Here is a 16,158-nt window from a genome sequence, read left to right as displayed (position 1 = left end):
TAAGTTCAGAGATTAACCATTTTATTTGCACAATATTAACAAACTGTTTATGAATTTATCATCTGATTGATTTTGACATTGTCTAGACACATGCTACAGTCTGCTCCACTCTATATTTCCATACTATGATCTGCAATCACCCATTCTCTTTGCAAGCCAAGCTTAAGAAAGCAGAACCAAGTTACATGATTCTACTACTGGTATATGGGCCCCACTCCAAGAATTTGTTATCATGATTGAAGACTTAAACTTGTCATTTTATGACTTTAAATATGGTTCTGTAGTAAATGCTCATGATACTGATTTTTAAAATTTAGACATTATAGATCTAATGCTCACCCAGTTTAGAAAGTGGAAGAGGACCATTGTTTCACAGACCTTTTGAATGAAATCTGATCTGTCATATCATTGACATAATACATTTATACTTAGATTTTGAAGAAATCATCCTCTGGATGATTTTCTGATTTTTAAAAAAATCCATACCTACATCAGTTGTACAGGGCTTTCAGTTAATGCTTTTGAGTTGATGCCAAAGGAAAGTTTTGACTATAAATTAGGTTCCTTGGTGTTAGTTGGTGCATGACCTTGACCTTTTTCAAGCTATATGAACAGTGGTGATGTTCTGAAAAGTCTGCAAAGTGGTTCATTCAGGAAAGTGTAATGGATTAAACATCAATTATGTTCCACTTCCTTTGTTATATGGTGGGATACAAAGATGAATGAGATTTGGTCTCTGCCCTTGATGAGGTATTTTGCAAAACAACATGGCAGATTCTACAAAGTTCTATAGAAGCACAGAAATTAATAATGTATGTTTTATTCTCCATTACCAAAGAAGTGATGAAGAATAGCAAAGTAGAAAAACCCAGGTGTATTTAAAATACAGATGTATTTCAGGTCATTGCCAATGTCTGCTGCCCAACTTTTAATTTCAAATTGTTGAAAGATATGATATATATGAACGCTTTTCTAAAGCACACATGGTTACCCTGTACTTCTGGATTGTCTATGATTTATTTTCAGAGGAATCCAAATTATTAGAAAGGTAAATATATGGGTGGCATTGTTTAGACCTCCTCCAAATTAATTGCCTTTACTATGCATTGACTTTACACTTTCAGCTTATGTGCAAGTATTTTATATAAAGCAATCCTTAGCTTACACAGCCTGCTCTATGTCTGCTATGGGATTGTTACTAAAGACTTGCCCAACACATCCTTTACTATTCCTAATATGACATCCCTCAAAAAACATTTTTTTCCATACCAATTTCATGAATTGAACTTTCATACCCCTCCTCTTCACTTAAATCATCCCAAGGTAAGTGGTGTGTTCTCTTCTTATATACAATATATATCCTGTAGCTGATCACATGTGCCTTTTCTTTTAGTTACCAGGGATGTCATGGTCAAATTAACAGCTAAAAATTAGTAACTATCAGATCTTCAGGCCTCTATATGTGTGTCCTTTCTTTATTGCCTTGAATACTGCAATTTTTTTTTGCTCAGGTATTGGTATATTATTTTCTTTTAATTATCTGTTTTAATGTGTGTCCTCATATAAATGTCCTCATGGAATCAGAAATGGAGTAAATAAATAAAAAAATAAGTAAATAAGTAAATTTTTTCTCCACTTTTTGGCAAAAAAATGTTGACTACTGGGTGAATATGTATGGTTGTTTTATAAATTCGTTTTTAACAAGATATTAAGTATAGAAGAAATGATTAGTTAGCTATGAAGATAAAAATCTAACTTATTGTGACTAAATAATAAATGTTAAGCTAGTAGAAGAAAATTTCACTTTATATAACTACAGATCAACTTTATTTCAAAACACATCGTTTCCCTGTTTCTCCTTCTATACACTAAATAGTGTCCCTTGTATGACTAGGACTTTTTCTTATGTCAGCGGGCAGAAGTATTTTATCTACCTTGTTAGAAGATGTGGTAACTATAGAAATTTAAAGAACATCACATCCCCATTCTAATGAATATACTATAGTATAAGGGTGTCACAAAGGAACTGAAAGCAAGAATTTCCTCCAACAAGTCAGCTCAGGATTCTTTTCAGAGGAAAATTTTCCTTGCTATGAATTCTACTCACCTTGATTCCAGCTGACTTCTTGCTCTCAAGTTTTCTATAGTGGGATCCTCTCTTGAACTTATTAGGCCAACATGTTACCTCCAGCTTTTCATGGAAATCTACATCTTGTCTGGCTTAAGTTTGTTTATTCTTTCTGAGCTAAAATGTTTGAGAGTAGCTCTGCTTTTCTATTTGAAAAATATTGTTATTTACTCAAATATTGGATACTACAACTTACAAATGCACAACTTAAAAAATATATTAAAGACAAATTTGAATTACTTTTGTTATAAACATTAAAAAATTAATCCAATGCTTATTTAGCTTTAAGTGGTATTAGATAATTAGCTATGTCCAAAAGTCACCTGTTCACTTTCTAAAAATACATTCCTGTTTTGGAATTTTTAGGTACTTATGCCTTATTTTCTACATAAATGGTTTTAATCGTTTTGGAGGATTAAGAATGATTTTGAAATTTCCATAGGAAATATATGCCCTCTCCCTAAAAATATACACATGCAGATAATTTCACTCACAATTCAGAGCATTCATGGCCACTTGGATGTCCATTTTTGTAATCCCAGAGTAATCCAAGGAATGCTTTAAAAATTTCTGCTATAAATGAATGGTCCATGGTCTCATTCTCAGTTTCACAACTAAGTACTGACTGTCTTAAAGTCCTGTATTTTTTTTAACATCTTTATTGGAGTATAATTGCTTTACAATGGTGTGTTAGTTTCTGCTTTACAACAAAGTGAATCAGTTATACATATACATATGTTTCCATATCTCTTCCCTCTTGCATCTCCCTCCCTCCCACCCTCCCTATCCCACCCCTCTAGGTGGTCACAAAGCACCGAGCTGATCTCCCTGTGCTATGCGGCTGCTTCCCACTAGCTATCCACCCTACGTTTTGTAGTGTATATATGTCCATGCCACTCTCTCACTTTGTCACAGCTTACCCTTCCCCCTCCCCATATCCTCAAGTCCATTCTCTAGTAGGTCTGTGTCTTTATTCCCGTCCTACCCCTAGGCTCTTCATGACCTTTTTTTTTCTCAGATTCCATATATATGTGTTAGCATACGGTATTTGTTTTTCTCTTTCTGACTTACTTCACTCTGTATGACAGACGCCAGGTCCATCCACCTCACTACAAATAACTCAATTTTGTTTCTTTTTATGGCTGAGTAATATTCCATTGTATATATGTGCCACATCTTTATCTATTCATCTGTTGATGGACACTTAGTTTGCTTCCATGTCCTGGCTATTGTAAACAGAGCTGCAATAAACATTTTGGTACATGACTTTTTTTTTTTTACATCTTTATTAGAGTATAATTGCTTTACAATGGTGTGTTAGTTTCTGCTGTATAACAAAGTGAATCACTTATACATATACATATGTTCCCATATCTCTTCCCTCTTGCATCTCCTTCCCTCTCACCCTCCCTATCCCATCCCTCCAGGTGGTCACAAAGCACCGAGCTGATCTCCCTGTGCTATGCAGCTGCTTCCCACTAGCTATCTACCTTACATTTGGTAGTGTATATATGTCCATGCCTCTCTCTCGCTTTGTCACATCTTACCCTTCCCCCTCCCCATATCCTCAAGTCCATTCTCTAGTAAGTCTGTGTCTTTATTCCTGTCTTACCCCTAGGTTCTTCATGACATTTTTTTTCTTAAATTCCATATATATGTGTTAGCATACAGTATTTGTCTTTCTCTTTCTGACTTACTTCACTCTGTATGACAAAATCTAGGTCTATCCACCTCATTACAAATAGCTCAATTTCGTTTCTTTTTATGGCTCAGTAATATTCCATTGTATATATGTGCCACATCTTCTTTATCCATTCATCCGATGATGGACACTTAGGTTGTTTCCATCTCTGGGCTATTGTAAATAGAGCTGCAGTGAACATTTTGGTACATGACTCTTTATGAATTATGGTTTTCTAAGGGCATATGCCCAGTAGTGGGATTGCTGGGTCATATGATAGTTCTATTTGTAGTTTTTTAAGGAACCTCCTTACTGTTCTCCATAGTGGCTGTACCAATTCACATTCCCACCAGCAGTGCAAGAGTGTTTCCTTTTCTCCACACCCTCTCCAGCATTTATTGTTTCTAGATTTTTTGATGATGGCCATTCTGACTGGTGTGAGATGATATCTCATTGTAGTTTTGATTTGCATTTCTCTAATGATTAATGATGTTGAGCATTCTTTCATGTATTTGTTGGCAATCTGTATATCTTCTTTGGAGAAATGTCTATTTAGGTCTTCTGCCCATTTTTGAATGGGATTGTTTGTTTTTTTGATATTGAGCTGCATGAGCTGCTTGTAAATTTTGGAGATTAATCCTCAGTCAGTTGCTTCATTTGCAAATATTTTCTCCCATTCTGAGGGTTGTCTTTTGGTCTTGTTTATGGTTTCCTTTGCTGTGCAAAAGCTTTGAAGTTTCACTAGGTCCCATTTGTTTATTTTTGTTTTTATTTCCATTACTCTAGGAGGTGGGTCAAAAAGGATCTTGCTGTGATTTATGTCATAGAGTGTTCTGCCTATGTTTTCCTCTAAGAGTTTTATAGTGTCTGGCCTTACATTTAGGTCTTTAATCCATTTTGAGTTTATTTTTGTGTGTGGTGTTAGGGAGTGTTCTAATTTCATACTTTTACGTGTACCTGTCCAGTTTTCCCACCACTACTTATTGAAGAGGCTGTCTTTTCTCCACTGTATATTGTTGCCTCCTTTATCAAAGATAAGGTGACCATATGTGCGTGGGTTTATCTCTGGGCTTTCTATCCTATTCCATTGATCTATATTTCTGTTTTTGTGCCTGTACCATACTGTCTTGATTACTGTAGCTTTGTAGTATAGTCTGAAGTCAAGGAGCCTGATTCCTCCAGCTCCATTTTTCGTTCTCAAGATTGCTTTGGCTATTTGGGGTCTTTGTGTTTCCATACAAATTGTGAAATTTTTTGTTCTAGTTCTGTGAAAAATGCCAGTGGTAGTTTGATAGGGATTGCATTGAATCTGTAGATTGCTTTGGGTAGTATAGTCATTTTCACAATGTTGATTCTTGGATTGGAAGAAAGTCCTGTATTTTTTAAACCACCCTATTAGTTTTCTCTTTTCTTTCTTTGGAGTTCTTCCTCTAGGTTATTTTACCATCTCTAGAGAGTAGCCAATGCTGAATATGCTGAAATAGGATTAGAGAGTACTGTAATAAGATGATTAAATTTGATTATGAAATAACGGTGGGATTTTTGTCAACAGTGAAGAAATTATCTAAGTGGACTCATAAGTGAATTGAGCATATGACACTTCAGTGTAGATAATGATCTAATGCAAGTCTATTTGATGAGTCCCATTGAAAATGAGATGTTATGTTTTGGTGGTAAACTTTTCTGCAAAGAAAAATGCACTAAATGTGTCAGTTCAGAGTGAACTATTTAAATGAAGTTTCATTTAATTGATTTTAATTTTACTGCCCATAAGCCTTTCATTTAGACTGTACTTCAAGTCCTCTCTATATTTACTGTTGAGTATAATGAGTATGATAGGGTACCGTGGGCACAATCTCCATGAATGTGTGAGCCATAACCACAGTATATTTAATTGGCGTAAGTTATTTTGCTGGGTTAAAGAAACAGAGAAATAGAATCAGTTAATTCTGCTACAGTGTATGTTTCTGTAATATGAATCAGTTAATATGTAATTGACAAAAGAATGGGAATGTCAAAAGAATGAGAAAATTGGTTGGTTTATACACGACTTTCCCCAATACATTAGCGTTTTGACTACCAAATAAAAGCAGTTTAACTCTAAGTCCACTAACAAAGCTGAATGCAGCAAGTTGTGGAGGAAAGCAGTCCTATACACACTGCTTGTTCACTCCTCCTTCTTCCTCTTGGCTCAATTTGGCCATATGCTCTGTCTTGAAAATGCATATTGAGTAATTATTCCTGATCTTTGTGCATTTGCCCTTGTTTTCATAATTCACCCTTTACTTACACTTTTTCATCATTCTTAATTAAAAAAAATTTTCTGGAGTTCTAGGTATATTGTAATGTATATTTTAACTTGTATTTTCATTAGGTTTATAAATGTTTTTGTAGTGTTTTTGTGAAGTTTCATGGGTTTTACATTGGTTTTTCCCCAACATGAATTTTTCCCTAAATATTGCCAGTTGTTTTTTGTTGTTGTTGTTGTTGTTGTTGTTTTGCAGTACGCAGCCCTCTCACTGTTGTGGCCTCTCCCATTGCAGAGCACAGGCTCCAGACGCACAGGCTCACCGGCCACGGCTCACGGGCCCAGCCGCTCCGCGGCATGTGGGATCTTCCCGGACTGGGGCACAAACTCGTGTCCTCTGCATTGGCAGGCGGACTCTCAACCACTGCGCCACCAGGGAAGCCCGCCAGTTGTTTTTTAAATTGAATGAACTTTATTTTTTAGATAGTTTTAGGATTATATAAAAATCAAGCAGAAAGTACAGAAAGTCCGGTAACTTTCCTTCACCATTGGTGGGAATGTAAATTGGTACAGCCACTATGGAGAACAATATGGAGGTTCCTTAAAAAACTAAAAATAGAGCTACCATATGACCCAGCAATCCCACCCCTGGGCATAGATCCAGAGAAAACCATAATTTGAAAGGATGCATGTACACCAATGTTCACTGCAGCACTATTTACAATAGCCAGGACATGGAAACAACCTAAATGTCCATCAACAAAGGAATGGATAAAGAAGATGTAGTACATATATACAATGGAATATTACTCAGCCATAAAAAGGAATGAAATAATGCCATTTGCAGTGAGATGGATGGACCTGGAGATTGTCATACAGAGTGAAGTAAGTCAGAAAGAGAAAGACAAATATCATATAATATTGCTTATATGTGGGATCTAGAAAAATTGTTCAGATGAACTTATTTGCAAAGCAAAAGTAGAGTCACAGATTAGAAAACAAACTTATGGTTACCAGGGGGTGGGAGGCAGAATTGGGAGATTGGGATTGACATATATATACTATATATAAAATAGATAACTAATGAGAACCTACTGTATAGCACAGAGAACTCTACTCAGTGCTCTGTGGTGACCTAAAAGGGAAGGAAATCTAAAAAATAGTGGATATATGTATATATATAACTGATTACTTTGCTGTACAGCAGAAACGAACACAGCATTGTAAAGCAACTAACTATACTCCAATAAAAAAATAAGTTAAAAAAAATCACCTGACATATCATAAGTAAAAAAAGAAGTATAGAAAGTTCCCATGTATCTCTTTCCCCCTTACCAACAGTTTCATCTATTATTAACATTTTGCATTAGTGTGGTACATTTGTTACAATTGATGAACCAATATTGATATATTATTACTAACTAAGGTCCATAGTTTACATTAGGGTTAACTCTTTGTGTTTTACAGTTCTATATGTTTTGCCAAATGCATGTCATGTATCCAGCATTATAGTATAGTTTCACTTCTCTAAGTATTCCTTGTGCTCCACTTACTCATTCCTCCTCTTCCCCCTAACCCACCATGTTAACCCCTGGAAGCCATTGTCTCTATTATTTGTCTTTTCCAGAATGTATGTATGGAGTCATACAGACTCTTACCTTTTTCAGACTGGCTTTTCTTCATTTAACAATAAGCATTTAAGTTTCCTCCATGATGTTTCATGGCTTGATAGCTCATTTCTTTTTATCACTTAATAACATTCCATTGCATGGATATACCATAGTTCGTTTAGCCATTCACCTATTGAAGGACATCTTAGTTGCTTTGAATTTGGGGGAATTAAAAATAAAGATGTTATAAACATCACATGCAGGTTTTTGTATGAACATAAGTTTTCAACTCATTTTGGTAAATAAGTAAGGGTATATTTGTCTTTGTAAGAAGCTACCATGCTGACTTTCAAAGTAGCTGTACCATTTTGTATTACCACCAGCAATAAATTAGAGTTCCTGTTGCTTCACATTCCTCATCAGCATTTGGTGTTGTCAGTGTTTCAGATTTTAGCCATTTTAATAGGTATGCAATGGTATCTAACTGCCATTTTCATTTTCGATTCTCTCATGGCAAAAGATGTTGAATATCTCATGCTGATTTTTCATCTGTATATCTTCTCTGATGAGGTGTCTGTTCAGATGGTTTCCCACTTTTTAACTGGGTGGCTTGTTTTCTTATCGTTGAGTTTTAAGAGTTCTTTGTATAGTTTGCAAATACGGCCTTTATCAGATACATGTTTTGCAAAGATTTTATCCCAGTCTGAGTTTGTCTATTCATTTTCTTAAGTTGCCAGATATTTTTAGGGAATGGTTTTGTAGGACATGAGTTGTTTTTGTTTTCAGAAATGCATGCATTGTTAAAGAAGAAACACTTGTATACTTGATATCAGATTTCTAAAACTAAACCAGCTAAACTGAGCTCACACCTCTCATAAGCAAAGCTAAGATGAGTGAGTATTTAGTGAGATTGGAAAGAGTCTACAAAGGGACCTTATCTCAATACTACATAAAAGTTGGTATAAAATAAGTTGAAGCTAGTGGCTATTGTATAAAACAGTACTTAAAACTATGAAGATTTTAAGGACAGATTATAAACCTGATATTTTGAGGACTGATTAATTTCAATATTTTTTACATAGTATTCTGTATACACAGTAATTCTTATATGACTGCCCCTAAGACTTTAGATGATGCTCAAAGCAATAAACAGTTGGGAAGAGTAAGATATGATTTTTCAGAAATGTTTTTGGCACTAGTTTCCAGAAATGCTAGGAGTCCAGATGCAGAAATCAAGGTTGAAGTAAATGGACACTTATGCAAGCCTATATTTCCTTAATGACCTTGGGACTGTCAGACAGAAATACCATGCATAATCTGAAGGATACTTTGGGAAATTCACAATTGAGATTTGTTAATGGACTCAAAAGAATAATATAAATTACAAATGTTTTTACATATTTAACCTTATTTAGAGATGCAGGGATTCCTGCATCTAACAGACACCATAAATGAATGGATGGATGAACAAATAAATATAGTTATTCTCTCCTTTGTTTTGGGATACCTCCCTCAGAATATATACCAAATGGCTTAAACACTGTACCAAATATTACTTACTGATACTCAGCCTCATCCTCAAGCTTCTAATCTCTCCCTTGTATGACATTTCTCAGACTCTGTTGCCAGCGGTATTCCAACCTAAATTCTACTAATGAGAGGCACTGGTATAAAATTTAAGGGGAGGGAGAGGAGAAACCACCAATCTCAGCAGAAGCAACCTTGTACGCATCAGCAAATGGCAGATGAGATTTATGCCAGCAGCTTCTGGGCATAAGGAAGTTCTGAAACTTATCTGCTGCCACATGAAACAAAGATAATTGGTGATGGTTCCCATGATTCCTTCCTTTCCTAATTTTTCAAACCCTAGCAATAGCTCCTAGACCTTTGCTCCATCAATCCTACTAATTATTGTGTAAACCTCTGTCTTTGTGCATTAGCTCCTACATGAAATATCTACGGCTGGATCGAAAGCTTTAATTCTTTTCCTGACTGACTACCGAACAAAGCAAGAAATGAAAATCATGAAAATATACCTAGTCAACTTTGTTTATAAACATCTGTATGTTTATAGTTGTGTGTATATACGTATATATTTTTAGCATGTTTAAACAGTTTGTGAATTGAAATATAATGACATGAAATCACTTCAGCCTACCCTTCTATAGTACACCATGAAAAAAATATATCATATTTGTATACTACTGAAAAAATATGTTTCCAACAAAGTAGGCTCATACACAGCCATCAGGAATGGTGTAACCCTTGTTTTAAAGGGTTGCAAAAGGGTAGAATTTTTGGATTCTGTTCAGTTTCATGAAACAGGTAACAGAAATCAAATGCAATGCCTAAAGGCAATGGAGGTTCTTTCTCTCCCCAAACAAGAAGTTTGGATATAGGCAGTCTAGGGCTCACACAATGGCTCTGTGAGGTCATCAGTGTTTCAGACTCCTATTTTTCTAATTTGTCATCCTTAGCTTGTGGCTCTTGTCCTCAAACCTGTTACCTCATGGATTCAGAGGGATACTTCACCCTCTAGCCTCACAGGAAACAAGGAATGCAAAGAACTTATTAGGAAAGATCCTTCTAGAATCCAAGTGTATTTATCCTTACAACTTCTTAGAGTTCTGTCCTATGGCCACTCCCAGTATTTTAGCTGGGCATATTGCTACTAGACAAAATTGGGATTCTGTCAGTAAGAAAAAAAAGGGAGAATGGATATCAGGCAGGAAACTTGTAGTGTTCTACAGCATACAGGAAAGGAACAAATAAAAACAAATGTAAATGATGTCGTCAGAGAAAATAAGTTTAAAGCAGTATTTGTGTGACCACACTGTAGAGGAAACTATTCAAGCAAATTGGTTATTACAATAAAAAATTATGACCATCAGGATTAAGTTCAACTGTGCATAATAGAAAGACTCCAAATAGTAGCAAATTAATCAGGGTAGAAATTTTCCTCCTGTTGGAAACAAGTTTGAGGTAGGAATGTGAGCGTTGCTACTGTGGCTTCATGGTGTCATCGGAGACCCTAATTCTATTTTCCTGTTCTGCCATCCTCAGTACTTAGCTTTCAGTCATAAGGTCACTTCATGGTCCATCACGGTTGCTATTGGTGCAGACATCATTTCTCCATTCCAAGCCAGCAGCAGAAGGAAGCAAGAGAGGACAAAGAGGCCATTCTTCCAGTTAAGTCAGTTCCTTCTAAGGAACCTCCTACTCAGTCCTCACAACATTTCTGCTCATACCTTAATGGCCAGAACATAGTCATGTGGCCATGCACAGTGGCAAGTGAGGCTAGGAAATGTGGACTTTTGGCAGTATTCACAGTCATCTAAAATAAATTTCTATTATCAAATAAAAAGAGGAATTGGATTATGTTAGTTATGAAGTCTATCATCACCATTTATAGGATTATATTCAAATATGCAGGACAGTGTGTGGATTGAACTTTATTATTCAACACTCCAAGAAATGTATTTTCCCTTCTAAATGTTGTCATTGAAAATTGAGAATGATATTGCTAAAAGGGGCAATTATTTAAGTTAAAAACAATATTTGCTATAAAGTAACCATTTTCATTAATACTCTTTGAGTTAGGATACCAAATTTGGAATAGTTAAAAATATTACCATACAATATCCATGGCTTTGGGCAAATGAAGCCTAATTCATGTAATTACTCAAGAGGAGGGAGTAACTGTGCCTATAGGAAGGGAGGTAGGGCAGAGCTGTTGGAAATTTGCTCTTCTGATCTTCCTTTTAATGGAGTTACTGGGGTGAGATTGAGGAAAAGGCAGGGTGATTTAAGTTAAGAAATTAGAACGTGAATAAAAATTGAGACTCAAGTAAGTTACCAGGAATTACAGCAGTCTTCAGTCTCCAAAGAAAAAAACTGGCCCAATATTGCTTACAAAAATCAATAGTAAATCTGTTAATGGGCAATGACCCTAGCATTGTAAAGTGGAAAAATGAAACAATTATCTAAGGAATTCAAGCAAAACTCTTGGTATTATCTGAATTATTTGAATAATTGAGGTGAAAGTGGAATTTCTGCCTGGATTATTCAGATAATTGCTTAATTCTAAACTTCTCTTGGCTAGTAGAGAACTTTCTTCAGTATGTAATTTTCGAATGGTAAATGCTAAAAAATAGACTCCTAACTTAAGCAGAGTAATAGAAGGAGGGAGAAGGAGAGAGAGAGAAAGGGAGAGAAAGGAAGAGAGAGACTATAAGTAGTTAATTGTCAGAATAGACCTGTTCTTTCCAGTGACAATAACCAACATCCACTTTTTCACCATAGAATTCTATGGTGAAAAAGTAAACTATATATGGATTTCAGTATAACCTGTTGTATTTTTTAAAGTTATAAATTCCTTTCTAAGTTCCAATTCTCTAAAGTTTGGAAACAGTGGCTTCAAATCCAGCCATTTCATTTTGTAAAGCCAAGTAAACTGACTTAAAAATCATAGCATACTTTTTCTTTGACTTCATATTATTGGTCTTTGCCTTCAGTTCTTTAAGGCAAATTAAAAGGATGCTAGTTGCTACTCTATTCTCTTCTTTGGTAGCAGAACCCTAGGCCGTGAGCCCAGCTGAAAAATTATTTGCCCACCTCCCTTACAGCTGGGTGTGTCGTGTCACTAAGTTCTAACCCGTGAGTCGAATTGTTGGGTGAGATTTCTGGATAGAATTCTTCCTTTCTGAACTGCTTCTGGTCTCCAATGTGACAAGATGCCTAGATCTCCTGTAGCCATCTTGGGCCATAGGGTGACCTTAAAAATGTTAGCCACACACTAGGATGGTGAAAGGTTAAGATAGAAGAAACCTGAGTTCATGGTCATTGTGGAGCTACTGTATCTGCTCTGGAATGCCTCCCTCTGCACTGTTTTTACTTAAAAGGGTAATAAGTTCTATCTTGTGTAAGACACTGTTATTTCTCGGCTCTGTAACCAGCAGGTGAACACAATTCCTAAATGATACACCTATTAAAGTATTATTTGAAAATATTTTGGAATTTTAGGGTTAAGTTTCCAGATATGTATAATGGTTCTCCCTCTCTCTCCTTTCCGTCTTCCTTCTGCTACTCTATTACAAACAACTGTAAACACACACATTTCAATTTGTGAGATAAAACTATGTGAGGTTGTATCGGTAATACATTTTGTGCAATTGCAAAGGAAAGATTTTGCAGTAGGAATTGTGAGAAGATAAAAGCTAAAGCATTAACTCGAGGATTTTTCAGTATGTGTATATGGACTAAAAAAAAGTAAATAAGGAAGGAAGAAAAATATAGAAATGGAATGTAGCAATAGGATGTTAGTAAATTTTTTATTTTTTTCAGGTTTAAGGAAAGTACAATATTAATAGCAAGCGAGGGAGGCGAGATCAATCTACAGAGCCCTCAGACGGAATAGTAGGTATTAATCATTTTCTCTTCAGAAGCTGCCCCAATTCTCTCCATCTTTTGAGATTCAGCTCTTCTATGAAGTTCTCACAGCCCGCCTATAGAAATTAACCTCTGCTGTTTATGCATTTATCAGGACTAGGGCTAAAGTACAGTGAGGGAGGTGTTTGTCTTAGGCACACCATTTAAGGGGTGCCAGAAAGCTCAGTAATCAAGATAAATATTTTAATGAAATATTTTAATTACCACACTACAGCATGCAAGCCAGTTTCCTCTTTTTCTAAATAAATTTTTAATTACACTTCACATTTATCTCTATTACAGCACTCAAACAGTGCTTTTTATAAATGTTCTCTCCCAACAGAATAGGCTGTACTCATTTTTGTATTCCTCATGTGCCTACTACTCTATTTTAAGCATAAAGACCTCCTAAAAATATTAAATTGAATCTACTGAAGGATTTTGCAAGAATATACTATATTAGAGACTGCAGGGTTAAGTTTTTATCTCAATTCAACAATAGCCAAAGAATAACGAGTGATGAATGTTTTCAAAGTACCTACAATTCAGTTCTATGAATATCACCTGACTTCTCTTTGACTAAAACCCTGCTCAGCCTGGAGAAAGGGAATTGTAATACTACTTTATATTCATATAGCACTCTGCCCTACATAAAGTGTTTTCTTTTAATCCTCATCTTAATCTTGCTAAGTAGGTATTATTATCCTTATTTATTATGGAAAGATTGAGAAGTTAAGTGATTTGCCCAAGGAGTTACAGGCAAAAAGTGTCAGAGCTGGGGTTCTAACCCAGGTTTTTTGTGTCAAAATCCAATGCCCTTTCTGTACTCGGAATGCTAAATCTTAGGGGATTGACTGAGGAGAAACAATTCATTCAGCAACTATAATAGCCTGTGTTGTATGTATGAAACAATGTCAGTAGCACCCTAAACAGCAGTATTTTACCAATTGTACTCATCATGATTAAAATTGTCCTGATTCTTACGTGTGTGTGTTTGATGAAGTAGCTCAACTCTTCTGGCATAGTGTTGGATGTTTTATGGCATTTTTTAGTCCAGGGAAAAAACCTACACATTGAAATGTCAAAGAATGGGGGAAAGTGAAGAAATTATGTATTACCTGAGTGTTAGTTTCTAATACAGCTTTACTGCTAATGTGTGCATGATATTCTGCAAAGCATGTAAATCATACATGTTTGTCTCTTTATGAAAAGAAAGATTTGGTAAAGTCTTTGAACTTTTCAGCTGAAAACGTTTATTTCAACATGAAATATTATTATAGTACTCCCAAGTTAGGAATTAAGTTTAATGGGTTTCTTTTTCATACTTAGAGGAAAAACTCTATGACTATATTTTAAAATTCCATACGGTAATTAAATTTGTTTGAGAACCTATAACTGCTTCAAATATAATTTCCATCAGTATATAATAAACACAACCCAAAACCAAAATGTCCATTATTGGCCAATCTAGTAGAAGATTTCTTATGAAAAGTATAGTTTCTCCTCATTGATTGCTACTTGGAAAATTAAAAACTTTAGTCTTTTTGTAAGCTCATGGCGTCATTCTCAAGAACAACCAGAACTCAAAGAAATTCAAAGCCATTCATTTGGTGAATTGCACCCTGTCATCAATAACTATTTATTGAATGTCCACAGGGTGCATAGGCATTGAATTGGCAAGTGATTTATTTGCATGATTCAAAGGATTTCTAAGGGAAGTCCGAAGATTTGAAGACGTTTTTAAAGATGCAAAGCTGTGTGTGCTACTCTAATTTAAACTGCCCCTACACGGAATGGTTAGAATAGTCTGGGTTTGAGAACTCTAGGGATTTCAAACACCCAGAGCCGACTTTTTTATGCGAAGACCCCATTGGGTGCCAAACGACAGATGGGGCTGGTGGTGAGAACACGGCCCCACCAGGGGCTTCTGGACAAATCAAGCCCTCCCCGGGCTGAAACAGGGCCGATTGCGGCCGCGTCGGTCATGACCCGCCACCCCATCCCCTCCCCTCCCTCCCCTCCCCTCCCTCCCCTCCCCTCCCCTCCCCTCCCTCCCCTCCCCTCCCCTCCCCTCCCCTCCCCTCCCTTCCCCTCCCCCCCATCAGCTCACACCATCTCCCAGTCTCCAAGCCCCGACCGGTTCTCGCGAGATCCGGGCAACTGAGCGCTCGGGGCCTTTTCAAATCGGGATCCGTTACCGCTTTCCCAGCCGCCGCCATTGTGGCGCTCGGAGCCCCTCAACGCAGGCGGCGCAGGCGGAGGCCGTGGCGGCGGGATGGCCGACGCCGACAAGCCTGAGGTGCTTAGGGCAGCTAGCGACGACAGCCCGCATCGGCAGCCCGCGGAGCCGCCGGGCGAGCCCCGGCGAGAACCTCACCCGCCCGAGCAGGAGAAGCAGCCGCCGCAGCACAGCAGCAGCTCCAATGGCGTTAAAATGTATTGTCTTTTCCTCCGGGGACTGGGACGAGGTGGGGGGGGCGGGAAGTCGACCGGGGGGCCCCACGCAGGGCTGAGCCTTGGGCCGTGGGCGGCGGGAGGTGCAGGTGCAGCCGGCCCTCCCCGTCCGCCCCGAAGCGGGGGATCCCGGGTGTGGGCCTGGGGTCTGGCGCCCCTCCCCTGCTTCTGGCCCAAGACCGTGAGTCACCCCTTCTTCCCTGACTTCGGCTGGAAAACCTTTCAGCAGAGGTCGGCGGCCGCCACAGTTTGCAGAAAAATGGTCCCCCTTTTAAAGGCCAGTAGTTAGTGTTCATCACTAGGGAGTAACTAGGGATGACATCATCGGACATTTTCTCTTAACCACCGAAGACGTTTGTAAAAGGAATATCCCCCCATCTCCCCGTCCTCATTCTGAGCTTTATAAGTTCACTGTTGTTTTCTAAAGTATGTATTCATTTCTTAACTGATATATAGCAAGAGGAAGTTTAGTAATATGCTGTGAGACTGAATCCATTGTTACCCTTGAATTGGTAAGAGGTACTTTAAAAAGGGAACTGTGCGTGGTGCCTTGCTCCGCCCCCCCTCAACTCCCTCCCCTTGTTAGCCACGCAGGCTATTTAAAAAAAAA

The 16,158-nt window shown here is 37.4% G+C and overlaps 1 protein-coding gene across 2 annotated transcripts in view; it reads left to right on the top strand.

Annotated features, from left to right (window-relative positions):
- The first annotated feature begins 15,303 nt into the window (after positions 1 to 15,303).
- MYEF2 (myelin expression factor 2) overlaps positions 15,304 to 16,158 on the top strand; it is a 31,995-nt gene continuing 31,140 nt past the window's right edge. For both annotated transcript variants that reach the window (XM_082848038.1, XM_082848039.1), the window contains exon 1: positions 15,304 to 15,530. In XM_082848038.1, the coding sequence (XP_082704164.1) occupies positions 15,370 to 15,530 (161 nt within the window). In that variant the 5' untranslated portion in view covers positions 15,304 to 15,369. The remainder of the gene's footprint in view (positions 15,531 to 16,158) is intronic.

This window comes from Leucopleurus acutus (assembly GCF_964270905.1).
Source record: "Leucopleurus acutus genome assembly, chromosome: 1".
Classification (NCBI taxonomy): domain Eukaryota; kingdom Metazoa; phylum Chordata; class Mammalia; order Artiodactyla; family Delphinidae; genus Leucopleurus; species Leucopleurus acutus.
The sequence above is the reverse complement of the archived record's forward strand: the minus strand, read 5'-3'. Positions and strand labels throughout refer to the sequence as shown.